General features: G+C 44.0%; 2 protein-coding genes across 4 annotated transcripts; both read left to right on the top strand.

The window, feature by feature from the left end:
- Positions 1-768: 768 nt before the first annotated feature.
- fam117aa (family with sequence similarity 117 member Aa) lies at positions 769-9,481 on the top strand. 3 transcript variants are annotated; one of them, XM_062408457.1, is made up of 8 exons: positions 769-1,337; positions 3,230-3,375; positions 5,810-5,905; positions 6,087-6,203; positions 6,560-6,676; positions 7,049-7,274; positions 7,360-7,534; positions 7,771-9,481. In XM_062408457.1, exons 1-8 carry the CDS (start codon positions 1,214-1,216, stop codon positions 7,982-7,984), a joined length of 1,215 nt encoding a protein of 404 aa, XP_062264441.1. In that variant the 5' UTR covers positions 769-1,213; the 3' UTR covers positions 7,985-9,481. The 3 variants fall into 3 exon arrangements, with proteins under 3 accessions (XP_062264441.1, XP_062264443.1, XP_062264442.1); XM_062408459.1 differs by lacking the exon at positions 6,087-6,203; XM_062408458.1 differs by lacking the exons at positions 769-1,337; positions 3,230-3,375 and adding an exon at positions 4,873-5,345.
- A 475-nt stretch (positions 9,482-9,956) lies between these two features.
- On the top strand, positions 9,957-17,583 carry slc35b1 (solute carrier family 35 member B1). The gene is made up of 9 exons (XM_062408419.1): positions 9,957-10,500; positions 11,103-11,206; positions 11,578-11,708; positions 11,797-11,827; positions 13,314-13,474; positions 13,626-13,752; positions 15,116-15,222; positions 16,328-16,481; positions 16,898-17,583. Exons 1-9 carry the CDS (start codon positions 10,376-10,378, stop codon positions 16,948-16,950), a joined length of 993 nt encoding a protein of 330 aa, XP_062264403.1. The 5' UTR covers positions 9,957-10,375; the 3' UTR covers positions 16,951-17,583.
- Positions 17,584-18,241: the final 658 nt, after the last annotated feature.

The following is an 18,241-nucleotide window of genomic DNA, read 5'->3' as shown; positions in this document are numbered from 1 at the left end:
CGTGTATTTCTGTTACGCTTCTGTTGTGTCATCTACTTCAATTTGCATGCTGTTTATGACAATGTTGCGTGCATTGAGCATCCAGTTGTATGGGGCACATGTAGTCTGGCTACGTGTATTCTGGCTCCATCTTGTGGTGTACCAGTCTGAGACGTTACCCTGTTAACCGTTAACACGCGGCATACTGTCCAGATTCATACTGTTTTCTTATTGGCTACATCAGCCCCCATGGACAATGTGTTTGGTTTGGATTTTAGATTATTCTTTTCGCTTTAGTTTGGTATTGTTATATAGTAATTGAGCATGTGCTGGACTCCTGGATACCTATGGATACATCTCTCTGTCTCTCTTTATTAATTGGGGGGGGGGGGGGGGGTCTTAATTATGCTGTTAATCAATAATGAGCTATTAATATGCATGTTTCTCTCAGTGCCATCCATATATCACAATATATTAACAGATAATTTCTGTTCTAGACCCCCTAAGCTTCCTCTGTGACCTTAAAAGTCCCTGAACCACACTCTGACGACCACACACACACACAACACACACACACACACACACACACACACAACACTGACTGAAAAGACCAAGGATTCGGGTCCGAGGGGGAGGAAGAGGAGGAAAAAAGTTGTTTTATGAAGGGGGGGGGGGTCCCTTCAGCAGACAGATGGATGTGATGACCAATAGGTGCTCGGTAGTATTCTGTGGCAACCAATCACGTCGTCCTTGGAAATGAGTCTGCACGGGTGAGTTGCACAGGTTGAGCTGTAGTGTTGTCACTTTGCGCACAGTTCGGACACGTTTGGGAGCGTGTGTCTCTATCTGTGTGTCTGTTTGTGTGTGTTCTCCTCACACCTCAACATGAAGGATCATTATGTGCAACTTGTTGTGGCTCACTGAAGAAGCAGACTCCCTCTGCTAATGCAACTTGCACATAAGAATGAGGCAACATTTAAAAAACACCTTGGTCATCAACGGATCGAGTTGAGGGTCGTCCGCCAGGATGGAGTGAATGTGACCGGGAGACGAGAGTCAGGAGCCGTGAGGAGCTGCTGCAGCGAAAAGGACTGAGGGAAGAGGGAGAGAGAGAGTGGGTGTGTGTGTGTGTGTGTGAGAGAGAGAGAGAGAGAGAGAGAGAGAGAGAGAGCGTGTGTTTTCATAAAGCGGAGCTCGGCCGTGGGAGCAGAGCAGAGCAGAGCCGAGTGGGGGGATGTCGGGCAGAAGTGGAGGAGCGCCTCGGGGGTGCAGCAACCCCAGCCTGCAGCCCCTCAAAGCCACAGTCCCATACCAGCTCCAGAGGGGCTCCGCTCTCCTCTGCAGGGAGGTCAAGACGGGTAAATACACACTCACTGAGGGGGAGGAGGAGGAGGAGGAGGAGGGTCACATCGGATCAGCATTCACTTCCATGTGCTCCAATGTGGGGATGTCACGGTGTGGAAATAAAACACACCGGTGTTAACAGCAGTGTTTACTGAGTGACATGTGCTTCACATGTTGTGTGCAATGTTAGAGTACATAGACTCTGATAGTGGCAAAATAGTTTAATAGATCTCAAAGAAGTTTTGTGCTGTTGTTTAATTTGAATATCTATCTAAATATCTATCTATCTATCTATCTTTCTCTCTATCTCTCTATCTCTCTACCTCTCTATCTCTCTATCTATCTATCTATCTATCTAACTATCTATCTATCTATCTATCTATCTATCTATCTATCTATCTATCTATCTATCTATCTATCTCTCTATCTCTCTATCTATCTATCTATCTATCTATCTATCTATCTAATTATTTAAAACCAAATATGCTAGGATCGGGCTCTGTCCACTGGTAACACTAACAACCCTATACTCCGAAGTTGAAACCTTTGTTTGCTGTCACACTATCATCAATATGACCAGCTGTAACGAAGTGGTATCCATGGTCAAAGGTATAACTTCTGCTGTTTGACATCTAAGTGATTCTTTTGCAACAGCAAAACCGATCGATCTTTCCATCACGTTCTCTTCATTGCATCACAGAAAAACCGCAATGATCAGTAAATTGCCATAAAAATGAATCAGTTAATTTAAACCATTTTTTTTTTTTTTAAATCAACCCTCCAAACATGTTCTTCTTCTGCTTTTTTCTCTGTGTTATATTCTTAGTTTTTAAGTTTCACACTTGGTTGGACAATTGGTTTGCTCTGGCAAACTGTGAGTGGCTCTTCTGTTGGGGTTATTTTATTGGCATACCAACTCATTGGCTAATAGCAGATTAATTCATGTTTTATATAATATTAAGTTAATCGGAGCTAAAGGGGAGCATGTGGACCAGAGCATGGAGCTCACAACAGATGTAAAATAGTGGTAATTAAGCGATTTCTGAGTTGATGAGATCTTAAGTCTTAGCTTCCAATCATACTGACATTGATTATCTGCAGCAAACTTTATTCAAAGTCTTGATTTGACGATGAGTCAGACTCGCTGGACAAGCTTTTCGTGCTAAACTGCTTCAGCAATCCAACTCTTGATTTACGACCTAAAAACCATATGAGAAAGTTAGGCCAACACCGAAGGCTGCTGACCGTGAAACAGACCCATGCCCTTCTCATAATGTTATTTGGACACTCGGTCGCCCCTGTGCACTCTGACCTGTGGGATCTGTGCTGCATGCTTCACGCTAACACAGCAGCAGCTTTAAAGGCCTCTTTGTGTTACTGGGGGTGTGTTGTTCTCTCCCCATGTCCCCGAGAGTCACATCTGCATGTAGTGGTGTTTATTTATACATCCTGTCTGCCCTGCAACCTGGTGGCTGTGTGTGTGTGTGTTTGTGTGTGTGTTTTTGTGTGTGTGTGTCAGATATACAAATAGCTTGTGGTGACTGTTGCCCATGTTGTGTAGTTGGATGGCTTTGGTCCAGGTCAAAGGCACGGTCCACACCTGCCAGAGATTACAATGAGCTGCCAACACACACACGCACACGCGCACACACACACACACACACACACACACACACTGCATGCATAAGGTTCGGGAGGAAGCCTGGGAGCAATTTTGTAAACGACCACCACCAGTTTTAGAAAACTGTTAAGCCTCACACACACACACACACACACAAACAAGATGTGATGTTACTACAGGCTGAATATGATCACACAGACAGAAATAGTTTTTGAAATGTACTTAGCGAACACAACCCTGACATGCTGACCGACTTTATGTGTTTTTCTATCTGCTCCTGAAAAGCTGACAGGACGGCGGCTCGTCCTCCCAAACCCACCATCCGCAGAACGCTCTCTTTGGACGCCATCGTCGGACCCTATCTGCAGGGACAGTGGCCCAAAGATGCGGAGAGCGCGGGCGTCACCTGCGTCAACGACAAAGCCACACAGGTTGATATCAGTACATTATGATGGTGCCAAATTACAAGTGGTGCTTTGGTGTAATTACTGTGTTGAAACAAGAGTCTGGATGAACGGCAGTGTGCTATACCAGTGCAACTGGTAGTGTAAGAACCAGTGGTATCTCCCAGACGACCTGTTGCTGCATGTTGCAGAAGAAAGGAGATTACACTTCTCCTCTGTTGTTAGTGTTAGTGTGTCTGTCGAGCTCATGGTATCTGATGTTGCGTGCACTGCAGGTGTCTGCTGGTGGTTCCAGTTCCCCGCTGCACGTAGAACGCACCCAACTGGAAATAGTTGTTTTTGTTCTTCTTTTAAAGTATGCTGTTCTCCCCTCGCCACCCCCCACACCACACACCCCACCCAGCCACTGTATATGCCCCTTAACTAGTGCACAAAGAGCCGACCGACATCCCCAAGCTCCGCAGCTTCGTCTCCGCAACTGACACAGTTTACACCCAAACGAACCCCCTTCGCCTCCATTGTGAGGAGCAGACCCCGCCTGACCTCATTGTACAGACACCCCATCCCCCAGCACTCTCCTCAACCACACACATGCACACCCACCACCATCTACACCCCACCCAGCAGCTCCTTCTGCCATGTCTCCTCCTCGTTACTTCAGATAATATAACTGACTGTTTGCCGTTAGATGATTCCTTTGCTAATTTGCTTAGGGAAACACAAATGGGTATTTGACATTTGATCAATTCAGCAATTAGAATGGCTCTCAGCAGAGCACCTACTTCCTCCAAGGCCCAGCAGTCTCCTTATATGCAATCAAGCTGCACCAAATTGCACACACTCATAGAATTCAGTTAAAAAAAAGCCATGTTCTACAATGGTAAAGAAAGCGACTAGAAAAATTCCTGGATCCGCCCCTTTCCCAGGGACCCACGCCACAATGAGTTCTTTCTTGGCCCATTTCTCATGCTTCCACCAGGACTTGTGGAAATCCAGTCTGTAGATTTTGCAAATTGAATTAACCAACATAAATGAGAATTGGTATCGGAGGAAAGTCAGAATTACTCAAATTTGTCACATTTGTCCTCTCTGTACAAACTTTTATGACAATCGATCCAATATTAGTTCAGAAATCAAATATTTTAACTTCCAGATCCTTAAAGATTTTTTTCATTTTATGTGTTTAAGTTGAACATCTTTCCATAGTCCACCACTCGTAGCACAAACCAAGCAGTCGGAAGATTTGACCTTGGCCTATTTTATAAAAACTCAAAATAGAACTATAGATTAATAGATCATAATGATCCTACTTATGTGCAGCTCTTATTATTGATGTCCTGTCCACATTGCAAGCAGGCCGCTGTGAACGTTAACGAATTTCCTAAGTTGGAAACATTAGCCATGCAGACCAAATGCTCTGCTACCTTTGAATCTTTTTATAGACTTGTGTCCCATGATACCCTGGTCATGTTTTGGGGAGGGTGGGTTTGTTGGGGCTGGATGATGGGGAGGTGGCAGCTGTAACACTACACCGTCGTCACTGTGCGACTGACTCGTGCTGCGTTCTCACTTATTTAGCCCGGCTGCGATGGACTGGGTACGAGTCGCCTGGACAGTGTAGAGGATGGGGTTGATGTTTCCGTGCGGGCAGCCACTGCACCAGAAGGATTTCTCTGAGTTGTGGGGGGCTTCGTGAAAGAGCAGGTTGCGTTTCGGAGGACGTAGAGCTGTGACCTAGCCCTAAAGCTAAACGATTGTGCGTAATGTAAGCTGGCTGGTGAATGTCATGGACACCGGTGAGTGGAGGCCCAGATTGTTTGCAGGCGTGTGAAGCAGTTGACTCTGAGGAGGTGGCGGAGGCACCAGAAACTGCTGAGTGCCTGCTCCCCGTTGGTCAACTCAGGATGAGCTTCAAGCCGTCGGCAGCCAACCAGCAACCTGCAGCGGTCAACCAGACTCCCACTGGCAGAAGATCAAGAGTCAATGTGAAGAAATCGGTACAGACATATGAGTGACTGTAGGAAGTTGTAGTGATGTGCAAAATAAGTGCACAAGAAAGTTGTTGGGTGTTTTGCCTCTATGTGAAGACCGCCATAACTGTACGTGTGGTAACTTGTTGATTGCTGATAGCTGCACTGTATTTATGGTCTGCGCAGTGATGCGGTTTGGATGTTTTCTCGTGTGTTTGTGGAAGTGGAGCTGTTTTCCAGCTCAGAGTGGTTTTCCTGTTGCCTTCCCTCTGCACAGCTGTTGTGCGGCAGGTGTGCAATAGCAGCTGTGGGGCTCCACTTCACTGCTCTAGTGTTGACTAGAGCTCAGTGAGATGAACAGAAAAATAAAAGAGGCCTTCCAACGGTCGACCCTGCTGATGTCCTTCCATTGAATGATTGTTTCTGCCATGGCCCTCGTGAGGTTCGATTGGCAAAACTAACCACATTCTTCATAATATCCTATTTTAAAGACTCCAAGTTCCTGGGCAGAGGAGAGCCAGGGAAGAAGAGGTGCTGGCGGACACAAGCGCTCAGCGTCGTGGGGAAGTGCGGAACACTTGAGGGAGGTGAGTGTTTCGCTCCATAATTGCAGCAGCTTTGTTTCTCACCCGCTCTCAGGCCTCTTTACTCTGCAGCCCTCCCACTAGCAGCATGAAACCCTAACAGCCCCAGAGGGGGAAAAGGAGTAACCTGTCCCTTTTCTGAATGAATCGTCTAGTTTCGTTTCCCTCTGCACTCTGCCCTCAGGTGGCCAAGCTGAGGCACCAGTTGCAGAAGCGCTCTCGCCATGCCCCTCCCTCAGCGGCGGGGCACGGGCTCCCCCACCCCCCCGTGCCGGCAGGTCATGCGGCAGGCGTCGCTCAGGTAGCTGCTCTTTTTCCTTTTGAGGATGTGCGAGTTAAAGAAACACAGGACACACATTCTCCAGAATGCCACAGATGCCTAACTGGCTGTCACAGGCAGACCAGGCCGAGCCCCTTAGCGACTGGGATATAAAAAAACTCTGGTGCTTTTCTTAGGTTCGGCTGTCATCAAAGCTCCTGTGTTACAGCCGTGAGGTCGCACAGTGGCTATTTAAGACCAGAATATCCTATCGTAACATTCCAACACTATAGACATATGGAACTGACTCTTTTGGAGAAGACACGTAAGACACACGTAAGTGCACAGTCACACCTAAATACAGTCTAAATTGTCGCTGTATTCTGTGTGTTCTTCAGGCAACGCCTCTGATGCCACTGAACAGACTCGCCCCACGACTGAGATGCAGCGTCGAAGGTCTCAACCTGGAGCTGGAAGACGTGTTTGGGTCTGAGAAACCGGACGATCAACTTGAGGTTGGCTCACTGAAATATGGCTTCAATCAGTATTTAAAATACCTACTAATTATTCCTCTATTCCAAGGCCCAACAGCCCCCTGAAGTTCAATCCATCTGCACCAAATTTCACCGAAATCATATGATATCAGTCCCCATTATGTGCCTGATTTATTTTCGTCAAGTTCCATGAATTATTTCCTTGGACAATTTGTGAAAATGTTGAATCCCTGCAATGTTAGAGAAAGTGCATCAAAATTCATAAGTCTTCGCCCTGATACGGATTCGCATCAAAATGTAATGGGTTCTTCTCTGACTCAAACTGAATTTCTCACTTGTCGAGCACCTCCATTTCCTTCCCTCACTCTTTGATTGTGTTTCCCTTTTAAAAAGGTTCTGGACATCCCAGACGGCCACAGGGCTCCTGTCCCTGCCCAGAGGTGCAGCAGTGGGTCTCAGAGCGAGCCCTCCCCGGGGCCCCTGGACTCTTCCCTCCTGTCTCCCTGTCAATCCCCCTGTCCTCTCGATCCATCTCTTCTCTCGCCTTCAAACTCCCCTCACACCTTGAACGCGTTGCTTTTATCACCCTCACAGTCTCCCTGTCCCATCGGAGAGCCAGGTTAGACAACTCAGATTCTTTCACATTCAGTTTTTCAGTTTTAGGAGTTATTACTAAATGTATTCGGATATTTCTGATCCTACAGAGCCAGTGGACTGTGAGTCTCTGTGTCCCTCTCCATCGTCAATGCTTCCTTCATTTGCAGTGGATCCTCCTCAGCTGCGGCCCTGCTCCTCTTCCCCTCAGCCCAGTAAAACCTACTCCTTCCAGCGCGAGCCACCTGAAGGCTGTGAGCGAGTTCGAGTGTGCGAGGAGGCCATGTAAGCATCATGTGTAGATCATGTTAGCGTAACTGGAAAGCTTTGCACTTGTATGTATGAAAGTACAACAAAGCAATTTTTGAACAAAATGGGGACAATTAAGAGAGAAGTTCAAATCGCTTGGCTGCTTAAAACGGGTCTACCACCTTGATTTTCTGTTTTAGATTGTTACAGAAGTTTTCAGATGGAATCTGAAACAACAATCTGAAACACCTTTTCTGTCCCCTCACCTCCAGGTTTGCTGGTCTGGATGAGCCCCTCCTCTGGCCATCTTGCCCCGACCCAAACAAAGTGAACTTTACTCCCCACGGAGGCTCTGCTTTCTGCCCCGTCAGTCTCCTGAAGCCCCTCCTGCCCTCCATGGACCTCCTCTTCCGGGGCTTGTCGGTGTCTCCTGTCACCGGCTGCCCGGGACAAGCGTCTCCTACCAGGCACCTCGGCATGCAGTAGGCGCACATCTGAGGAGAGCATCTCAGGACTAGAGCACACTATACAGCGGGGACCTGGAGAAACCGGATGTGCTTTACATGAAGTCACTTGGCTCATCACTGGTGTTACAGGGCACCATCACTGTGATCAATAGAGACTTTGAGACCGTTATCATGATACTTCTGGCTGCTTTACTGATTATTTCCAACTGCAGGATGTTTGGATTCCGTTTATTTCAAAGGCAGTTGATTTGTTTTGTAAAACAGTTTTCTCCCATGCGGGCTGAGGATTAGACTGCGGGCCTTCAGCTTTGGAAATGCTGGCAAATGCTAGAAACATTTTTGGCAGACAGAGGCTTTTTCCTTTTTGATTTTTTGTTATGTGCAAACAGCTCAGACAAAGACTACAGTCTGCTGGAAGGATTTTTAATATCAATATGAGACGAAAAGCCACGCTCAGCTCACGTGTTGACATGAGTATTACTTCCTTTACTGTCGCCTGACCCCTGTAAAGCATGGTTAAGTTGAGGTGAAGTTTCAGCTACATATTTAACTAAATCAAAATACTTGATGGCCTACTTTTCTACAAATGTATTTGAAGCAAGATTTATATTTTTGTATCTTTGTAATGAACTTATGTGGCTGGTGATGCTTTTTTTGTTCACTAAGGAAACTGACTTCTGTACATTGGTGCTTTGTAAGCCGGATACAGAGTTTTAGGAGCTTTACTCAGAGATGTTCTGAGACTGTTTTTCCCTTCCTAATGCCGAATCTGATACCCGGACATGGCCTATCAGCCAATACAGAATACCAATCCAATACCAGTGCATTTAATAGAATAACAGCTTACATAATGCACTTTTGCCCCTCCTCAAAACTGAAGTCTTGCATATGTTGCATGTCGCCATTTTACTTGTGGAACTTTGCCGTGTGAAATATTGCCAAATTGTTGACGTTTCAGCTGGCTCTGACAAATGCTCCATTAAACAGTTTAATCTGGGTGAAACAAATGGTAACTGCACAAAAAGAGTGATGGGAATTTAGGTTTGCTTACTTGACGATACTCAAACTGGTATTTACGGTTGTATCGGAGGGTCTTTCTGATGATGGAACATCTCTAGCCTTACTTGCCTCTGTGGCCATTATTCTGAGCTGTTGAAACCTCTATAATATTTAGAGCGGGTGACACTGACGTTTTGTTTAATCTCAGTGGTTGGACCTTGTGGCTCAATATTAAATTCCCTGTTTGATGTATGTTCAAATAGATAAAACACTGTCTTTGTCAGAATCGTCCTATGCAACAGTGATTATTAATACTGATCCTACAGTAAAAACATAATAGAATAATCTGGTGCATTAAACAATTTGTATTATAAGTCAGCTCTGAGTTTTCACAGACTTGATTATTGCACCAATTTCTTTATTTTTTTACCCCCTTTTCAGGGTGATACCAGTTCAGAATATTTTGTGTGCTTTTGCTTTTGTTCAGAAAATAAAATATATTTTTTGGACATTCAAATATTTTCTACAACACTTTAGTTATTGTTTCTTTGTGTTGTTGTCATTTTCGCCTTTGACACGTGGATTTGTGGTTTTTAAATCTAAGCACCGCCTTTCCCTTCTTCTTCACCCAAACTCTGCTCTCTGATTGGCCGAGGGCGAATCTCCAGTGCCTAATACGGACCAATGCATTCAATCCACATCCTGAAACGACAAAAAGGAACGCGACATATTCAAGGAAGGTCCTCACATAGTTTCACATTAGTCTTTAAAAATGCCATATAATAAATCACAATTAAAGTCTCCCGTTTGACAAATATAATTTGTATTTCTTGTCGTATTTCTGACGCTGGCTTCACGAAGTCACAGTAAACACACAGTAATGCGTGTGTGTTCACGGTTTAATGATTGCTGAATGTAATGGGTCAGGCTTTGCTGAGGCCACCCTCGGGGTCCTTTCACAAAGCCTATTACCTTACGGGACTTCCTCTTTTTTTTATCACTGAATATAAGTATGATTTCTGAATGGAGACGCGGATTGAAATCCTCTTACAGTCCGTAATGAAGGAGGGAGTCAGCCGCTGTTGATGTCACATGTGTCCCGGAGCAGTCTGCTTGTCAGAGGCAGGACGATTCCAAATAAACTATAATGACTTGATACCTCTAGAAATCTCACACCGGCGAAGACGGTGCTAGAGCTCCGGACAAAACACTCACTGTGCAGCACAGAGCTTGGTGACAGTCATCAGAAAACCACCCGGCTTCTTAAAACCATCACAGCTAATAGGGGAAACAAAACAAGAGCGCCATTTCCGGGTTCGCGACACTGGCTGTAGTGGAGCGGGACGTCGGCGCGAGGGGCGGCGGAGGAGCAGCGGTGTCGGTTTCCATACCCGGGCTAGCGGAGGACAGCATGGCCGCGGGGAAGGGAGCGGGGAAGCCCGCCTCGCTGTGGGACAACATGCGGATACGCTTCATCGTCTGCTTCATCGGAGTGTTCGTGTGTTACTTTTATTACGGAATCTTACAAGAGACCATGTGAGTAACAGTCCCACCTCGATGCAGATGTTCTGTTCACTGCCGAACTCAAATCACAAATCTGCCAATCTAACGTATTGAGATTGTAATTCGAAAGTGGGCGACATTATCTAACTGATGCTTGTAAATGTGATGTCGGTCCTCGCTACATAATGGACCATCTATTGTACTGTATAAACAAAACAAGCTTTACATTTCCTATCTTGATCAATACAACTTTAATAATCAGCAATCATATCTGTGGTGGTTCTCTGAACTGAGAGTGTGGCTAACAACTACTGAGGGAAGACTGGCATGGTATGTTTGCCCCAAATCACGAATGGGGACAGGTCTGGTTTCAAACTGGTTTGTCTGGGAATAATCATCCTTTTCCCAACCGGAACAATTGACACATGTTAACATCTAGCAAGACACCACCCTGAGTAAATGTCACCACCACCCTTTCAGTTGTAACTCAATGGATCACAGCCTCTCCTTTACAGGGGACCTTTTCACTGCTCAACCCTCCCTCACGTCAAAGGGGGCAGTGAAGGGTTCAATTTCAGAGTCGTTGTCTGAGAATTGCTGACCTCAACACAATGTTGTTTCTCTGACTTCTCCAGCACCCGAGGTGATTATGGTGAAGGAGAACAGAAGGAGAAGTTCATTTTCGCAAGGACGTTGGTCTTCATCCAGTGCATCATCAATTCGCTGTTTGCTAAGATCTGTGAGTATGTACTGTACAAGGGAGACAAACACTCCTTAGATTGACACTTACCCCCGTCAAGTCAAACAGTTTCTTAAATTCAACCAAGGTGCAACCACATTACACAAACTCATCGATGTTGGTCTCCTTTCCACCAAGATCCACTAAGTATTCCCTGGGATATCCATGAAAATGTTGAAACACGCAATATCTCTCAATTCTGAAGAAGAAAGTTGAATGGGGTTTTTCACTGACCCATACCACATCCTTCCACCAAGCTTAGTCATTATCTGTTGTGTAGTTTTTGCGTAATCTTTCTCACAAACAAACAGAGGGAGGCGGAGATGTTTTTTGGTGTCTTTTATTTAACCCATGTTTCTCTTTTTCATTAGTGATCCAGGTTTTTGAGCCTTCAAAACAAGATCACACCAAGAACTGGCTCTATATACTGTGTTCCCTGTCTTATCTTGGAGCCATGGTGTCCAGTAACTCTGCCCTTCAGTATGTTAACTATCCCACACAGGTGAGTCTGCTCTTCGGGGGAAAAGTTAATTTAATTTTGGGGGATTTTGTATCGGTACTTCTTGGCACTCATCTTTTTCTTGTGATAGGTATTGGGAAAATCCTGCAAGCCCATACCAGGTAAATATGATATTATCATTTTGGGTTACATCTTGCATTCTAACTGTATCCCGAGCCAACATATCACCTCCTGTCACCTAAACAATGTGCTGTTGAATGAATGTCTGGGCTTATGTTTGTTTTTTGTAAAGGAAGAAACATTTGGTTTCAGTAGAGCACATACCTTTACCAAGGCCCAACTGTTTACTCATGGAAGCATATTTATATTCACCAGATCATTCATCCAGATCCATGGATTTTTCTATGAAATTAACAGACGTGCTTTCTAACAATGTTAAAGAAATTGAAAACAATTATTGGTTCTGCCCCCTGATCCGTATCCACATCAAAATGTCCTGCTACCTTACAGACTAAAAAACAAACGCAAAGAAAAACATAACCTCCTGAAAGGAGAACTCCGGCAGCAGCTGATGTTTTATGAGGAAGGTTTTAATGTAGACTTGATGCATCAAGGAGAACAGAAGGTGGAACAATATACAAACTCTAACACAATAACATGAGCAACTGTCACCCCCACGTCTGAAGATTGTCGCCCACAACCTCCCAGTATATCTTCCTCTACTTGCGTTACCCATTCTAATAGCACATCAATGAATGGAATTGCTTTCACTCTGTGTTACATGTAGGTGTTCGCATCCTATTGGACGGTTAAGCCTTAATATGCTTTCCTAAATCACATTGTGTCCTTATGTCTTGCCACTGGAGATTGATACGCAAAAGGGTTAAAGGTGATGCCTCTCTGTCTGGAGCATCTGAGTTAGATATGAAAGTCCCTCAACGTAGACACTACAGTGTTCTGTCAGTTAGTCTTTTATCTATAACCTGACCTTGGGTACTGATTAGAGAGAGAAGGGAGTATGTGTGGAACAAGCAAGGCCCCGCTCTCCCAAAGGTGTACAGATATAATGTGTAATATACATTATATACATAATATATAGTGGCATATATAGTAATATTTGAGGATGGTCAGACATTCTTCAACAATAATGAAAAATCATTTCTTCTTGAGGCGCCTTCCTTTCCTCTGTCATAAATGTCGATCTAGAGATAAACGTTGTCATTCTGTACAAATTGTACTTTTGACATTTGACATGCTTGTTTGTTCCTGCTGACTCAGCAGACACTGCAAATTTCAGGCTTCTCATTTATGTTTCAATATTGACTTCAGTAATGTTAAAGGTTAAGTTGCTGTGTGTCTATGACACTTGATCCACAGTAAATGACCTGGGACACACAGAGTAAACAGATTATTTTCTCAGCACACAGTTGTTGCAGGGCAGAGTATGTTCTGTTTGAACATGTGGGTTATTTCTTATTTTACTCACACACATGCCCCCCCCCCCCCCCCCCCCCCCCGCCCCAGTCCATATGTTCCACTCTCAGGCCTGACATTGTATCCGGGCTAAGATTAGCTCACAACACATGTATGTAACATTAGTATGCACAGCTTAAAGTGATCAGTCATATTGGTGTTGTGTTGTTTCAGTGATGATCCTCGGAGTTACGATACTGAGGAAGAAGTACCCGCTGGCTAAGTACCTCTGTGTGCTGCTGATCGTGAGTGGCGTCGCTCTGTTCCTCTACAAACCCAACAAGAGCTCAGCTGTGGCAGATGATCACGCGTTTGGCTTTGGAGAGATTCTGCTGGTGAGACCACATGGCTTTATAGTACACGCATCTCACTCCTATCACATTTACTGTCATACGATTCAGATCTATCCCCGTCCCCTCACTGTATCCACCTCTACTGTGACATTTCCATGACATTTGTCTCTTGGCGTGTTCTCGTTCGTCACAGCTGGTCTCATTGACATTGGACGGTTTGACTGGTGTGGCCCAGGACCACATGAGGTCTCGCTTCCAGGCGAGTGCCAACCACATGATGCTGAACATCAACATGTGGTCCACTCTGGTGCTGGGACTAGGTGAGTAAGCCCAGGTGTCTCTCGGTCAAACTCTAGTGGGACTGACTATGTGCGAGTTAGAATCCGGAGCATGTGGTGTTTTATTCCAACCAAACCAGGCTAACTGACTGGCACAGCCGCAGCCAGAGAGGAAAAAACGAATGCGCAAAGTCACCTTGGTGGGATTCAGTACAGAATTAAACAAAAAACACTGGTGCAATAAATGTCCCGCTGCAGATCGTGCTAACTAACAAACATATAAACAACGCAGACGAAAACATAACCTCCTTGGTGGAGGTAGATATAGTTCAGTGTCTTATTTTATCACTATGCTGGGAAGCATTTCCACTCAGCAAACTACAACTGGTATTTAGATATTAACAGCTATAGTTATAACATCGCTGTCTAAGTGATGTGGTTTATTTTCAAAAAGATATGAAATTATTAGTTAGTGTTGATTTATAACATCACAATAAATCCTAACAAAAGCTCCCAGGACCAATAACTGCTATGTAACTAATGACAATTCTAATAATAACTGAAGGACCCAGACAAAAAGCAATCACCGCTGCGTTAGAGGCTCTTGAAGAAAAGGTGAACACTTCTCTCAGGAGGAAAAACTCAATTAATTCAGTCAAGGCAAAGTTTTTAGCATTATCTTTATAGATAAGGAATTCTGAACCTCAAAGACCTCGGGTCTATATGGAGGCTGCTATAATATGCCTGAGATTAAGGCACATAAAACAAATGTGATATAATGAGGGTCTGTCTGAGGTTAGGCACTAATGGGATGTGTGATAAAGATCAAAAGGTCAAAGCCAATATGAAAACTGAGGGACTTCTATCATTCTTTAAACAAAATAATTGGCTGTTATCTGCCAGTGTGTTTCCATCCCGTCTGAAAGTCTGCTCTCCACTTTCATAGGTCTTATCACATTAAACAAAATACAGTTTCTGTTTTTCAGGAGGTCTCAGATTCAGTTTGAGGTTGTATTAAACTATTTGCAAAAGGTCGTAAGTTTTACTCTGTGAAATCTGCCCATAGCCAGGTGCTCTGCTGCTGCCTTTACTATGATCTGCCCTCCACAGTTTTGAAGTGTATTTCCCAAGATATAAAGGTTCTTATTACTACTCCCATGATTCCATGACACCCCCTCACCAAAGCTTCAGCTGACTGCTATTACTGTAATAGGCCACATGGTGGTGCCATGTGGCCACATTATAAATTATAAACACTGGTTTGAATTTCTCAGCACACCAGTGTCAAGGACAGAGCGACCACGAAGCAACCACGACAGAGGAGACTGAGTTATATTTTTGAAATGACATTAATGGTATTTTCTTTTCCTGCTCCCGCTGCTTTTTTCATCCTCTCTGCTCTCAGCTGTGTTGTGGACCGGGGAGATATGGGATTTCCTGAGTTTCACTGAACGTCACCCCAGCATCTTCTACAGTATTCTCCTGTTTGGACTCACCAGTGCTTTAGGGCAGGTGGGTGGAAGAACTGAAGTTGTCAGATGTATTTTTGTATCTCTTTATTGGGCATTTAGGTCTGAAAAGCTGTTTTCTCTGGAGTTCAGTGCATGTCTCAGAGCAGCTTATGGCTGGTTTCAGGAAAAAATTCCCCAAAGCCAAATTTCTGGACATTTCTGGGTGTTTGTTGTTCCCATAAGACGAACACAGCAGGAGACTGTCTCGGTCAGACGTGTTCAAAAAAACAGGAAAATCTCCAGAATATTCAAGCGAGGGATGTCATGTGGGTGCAGCATGCTGGATGGAGGACATGACATATAAATTCTATAGAATGCAAAGTGTTTTATATTTACAGAACATTGACACTGGCATCAGCCCTTACTACCAAAAGCTCTTGTATATAATACCAAGTTGACATCTTTGTCGGCATCATCTAAATGTATGACTCCTCTTTCATCCTGAGATATGTGTATTTTCCTGCTGTATTCTCCCTTGGGCTCACTCTGACAGTTAACAAGGTTACTAGAGGGAAAAGTTATGGAAAATGTCAACTGGCTTGAACATTTGAGTTCTCACCTCAGCCCCTCTCAGGAATATGAATGGCATTTCTTCATTGCATGTCTGAAAGCAGCTTATATAGTAACAAGCCAAGCTTTTGTACACAGATCACACTCGTATCATTTAACATAAGCGATCATTTAACATCTGTTCTCTAGGATGGCTGTAATGACCTTTCCGATAAGGTAGACAGCCATAACTAACAACATCTGTGTCTCATGCTCAGGTAGTCTCTCTTAGTGATACATGTGTAATTGTGATCTATTGTCTGTGTCATGTGAGGACATCTGGGTTTCAATGCATTTGCAAGGAAAGCCTTCAGAGGTGGGTGGTATTACATGCTGTTAACTTGTATTACTCATCACTCTCCTCCCCAATCCACTGGCCATAAATAAACCGTTTCTGCGTAAGACATCTGGGTCTCCCCAACCTATTTCCAGCAGCTCGCTAGATTTATTTTTTCATTATAGATGTGGTCGGTGTAGTTGTAAGGGGAAATCCAGTCGGACTAGATTCTTCACATTGTGTATACAAACTAAAATCTTTTTTTTAAATCCTTTTCCAGACCTTTATCTTTATGACGGTGGTGTACTTCGGGCCCCTGACCTGCTCCATCGTCACCACCACGAGGAAGTTCTTCACAATCCTTGGCTCCGTTCTTCTGTTCGGCAACATCATGTCTACTCTGCAGTGGGTCGGCACCATCCTAGTTTTCCTCGGTGAGAATTAACACCTGATTTCCTCTCGTCTTCACACAAACAATCCCACGTTTTTCTCATTACTTCAGTGTATCACTATTAAAATGGTGGGAGATTTTTATGCTATCAATTACTTGCAGAAATGAGGCTCATTCCATCAAGAGCTGTAGTAGGAGATAGTTACTGTACGTCTTTATTGGAAGAAACTATTTGGTCCAGTTTGGGATTATTCAAGCTTTCCACGCAAACCATTGGGTTTACTGCTAAATTATGTACTGAGAATAGGGAAGCCAGTAAATGTGATGCCGACACAGAGAAGATTCCAGTGCCTGTATTTTTTCTGTTTCCATTGATGTTTATTCCGTTGGTGTAAAGGGTGTTTAACTGCCAAGACTTTCCTTTGCTCCTGAATAACATCTTCCGTTGTCTCACCTTAGGTCTCGGATTTGATGCTAAATTTGGCAAGGGCCCAAAGAAGACGACGCACTAAAACATCTGGAACGCAGAGAGAGACCGAAACATTGCAAAAGAAATGCAAACACTTTAGAGCCAGTATCTTTATTTTCTTAAGACATGCTGTACAGGCAAACTGTGCCTATGACATGGTCAAGTACACCATACGTTTTTTAACATTAACTGTATTTAAAAGTCCTCTTAGTTTTCACTCCCATATTTCTGTTCTGTTGATTATACTGTAATGAACATTCAACTAGGGATCAAGATCTGACTGAGCTGCCATGAGCACTCAATATTGTGTTCGCTACACCAGCTATGGCGGTTTTGTGGAAGAATTTGGACTGGCTGACAGTTGCTCTATTGAGACAAATCTTGTAATGTTTCTGAAACCAGCTCGCCTCCCTCGATTGGAAGTTGAACCAAAACAAAGCCTAAGAATTTCAGCATTTAACTTGCCACCAAATAAGGGTTGATTTACAAATTGTTGCTTGATATCACATCCTGTTTATTTCTTGGCAAACAATTAGCCAAGTTTAATGCAATTTATAAATAATGAACGATTGTATGTGGCCTGTCGTGTTATGTCCAATCTTACTATTGAATTGTTTTTACTTTTATTTTCTACAAGTTGAAAATCACTTCCCATAAAAGGAATATTGTGATATGATTTCATGGTCCTTTTCTTTTCATTCCACCGACTTTACTTCATTGGTTCACACCAGTGAGCATCCTTAAGATAAAATATGGAACTAACATCCATCTTAATACTGTATTTTAAACTCTCTTAAGAAATCATGTCTGGGAAAAGCAACCATCTACATTTACTTCAAGACTACTTAACCACAACTTTGAGTACAAGTATAACTTGTGTATTTATATTTGGGTACTGTATGCCTCCACTCTATTGCAGTTCAGAGCTTGTGAGCGCTGCGGAGCATGTCGGGGCGAAATTCTCTCAAGAACTCAAATAAATGCCCCGTCAGATATCAAAACACAATTGGGGGGAATTGATGACAGAGAGAGTCATTTTTATTCTTAAATATTGATGAATGAAGAAAAATTGGGCTCCAGCAGAAGGGCACTTTTCTCATCCAGGGCAAAAGGTCCAGTGCTTGAGCACCATTCTCCACCTCACTAACAAAGACCTCGACATCAGTGTCGCAGAGCGTACAGAGCGCACAGGAGAAACTTTCCAAATAAAATCCCAGAGTGGAGGCCAGGATCCACTGATATGAGGGAATCGGTCCGATGCTCTAAATGGATAAATACTGCCGTGACACCGGTGCTGGGTTCTGCACGATGTGTGCATGCAAATGGAAGGAGGA

This window comes from Platichthys flesus, chromosome 16 (genome assembly GCF_949316205.1).
Source record: "Platichthys flesus chromosome 16, fPlaFle2.1, whole genome shotgun sequence".
In the NCBI taxonomy this organism is placed as follows: Eukaryota; Metazoa; Chordata; class Actinopteri; order Pleuronectiformes; family Pleuronectidae; genus Platichthys; species Platichthys flesus.
The sequence above is the reverse complement of the archived record's forward strand: the minus strand, read 5'-3'. Positions and strand labels throughout refer to the sequence as shown.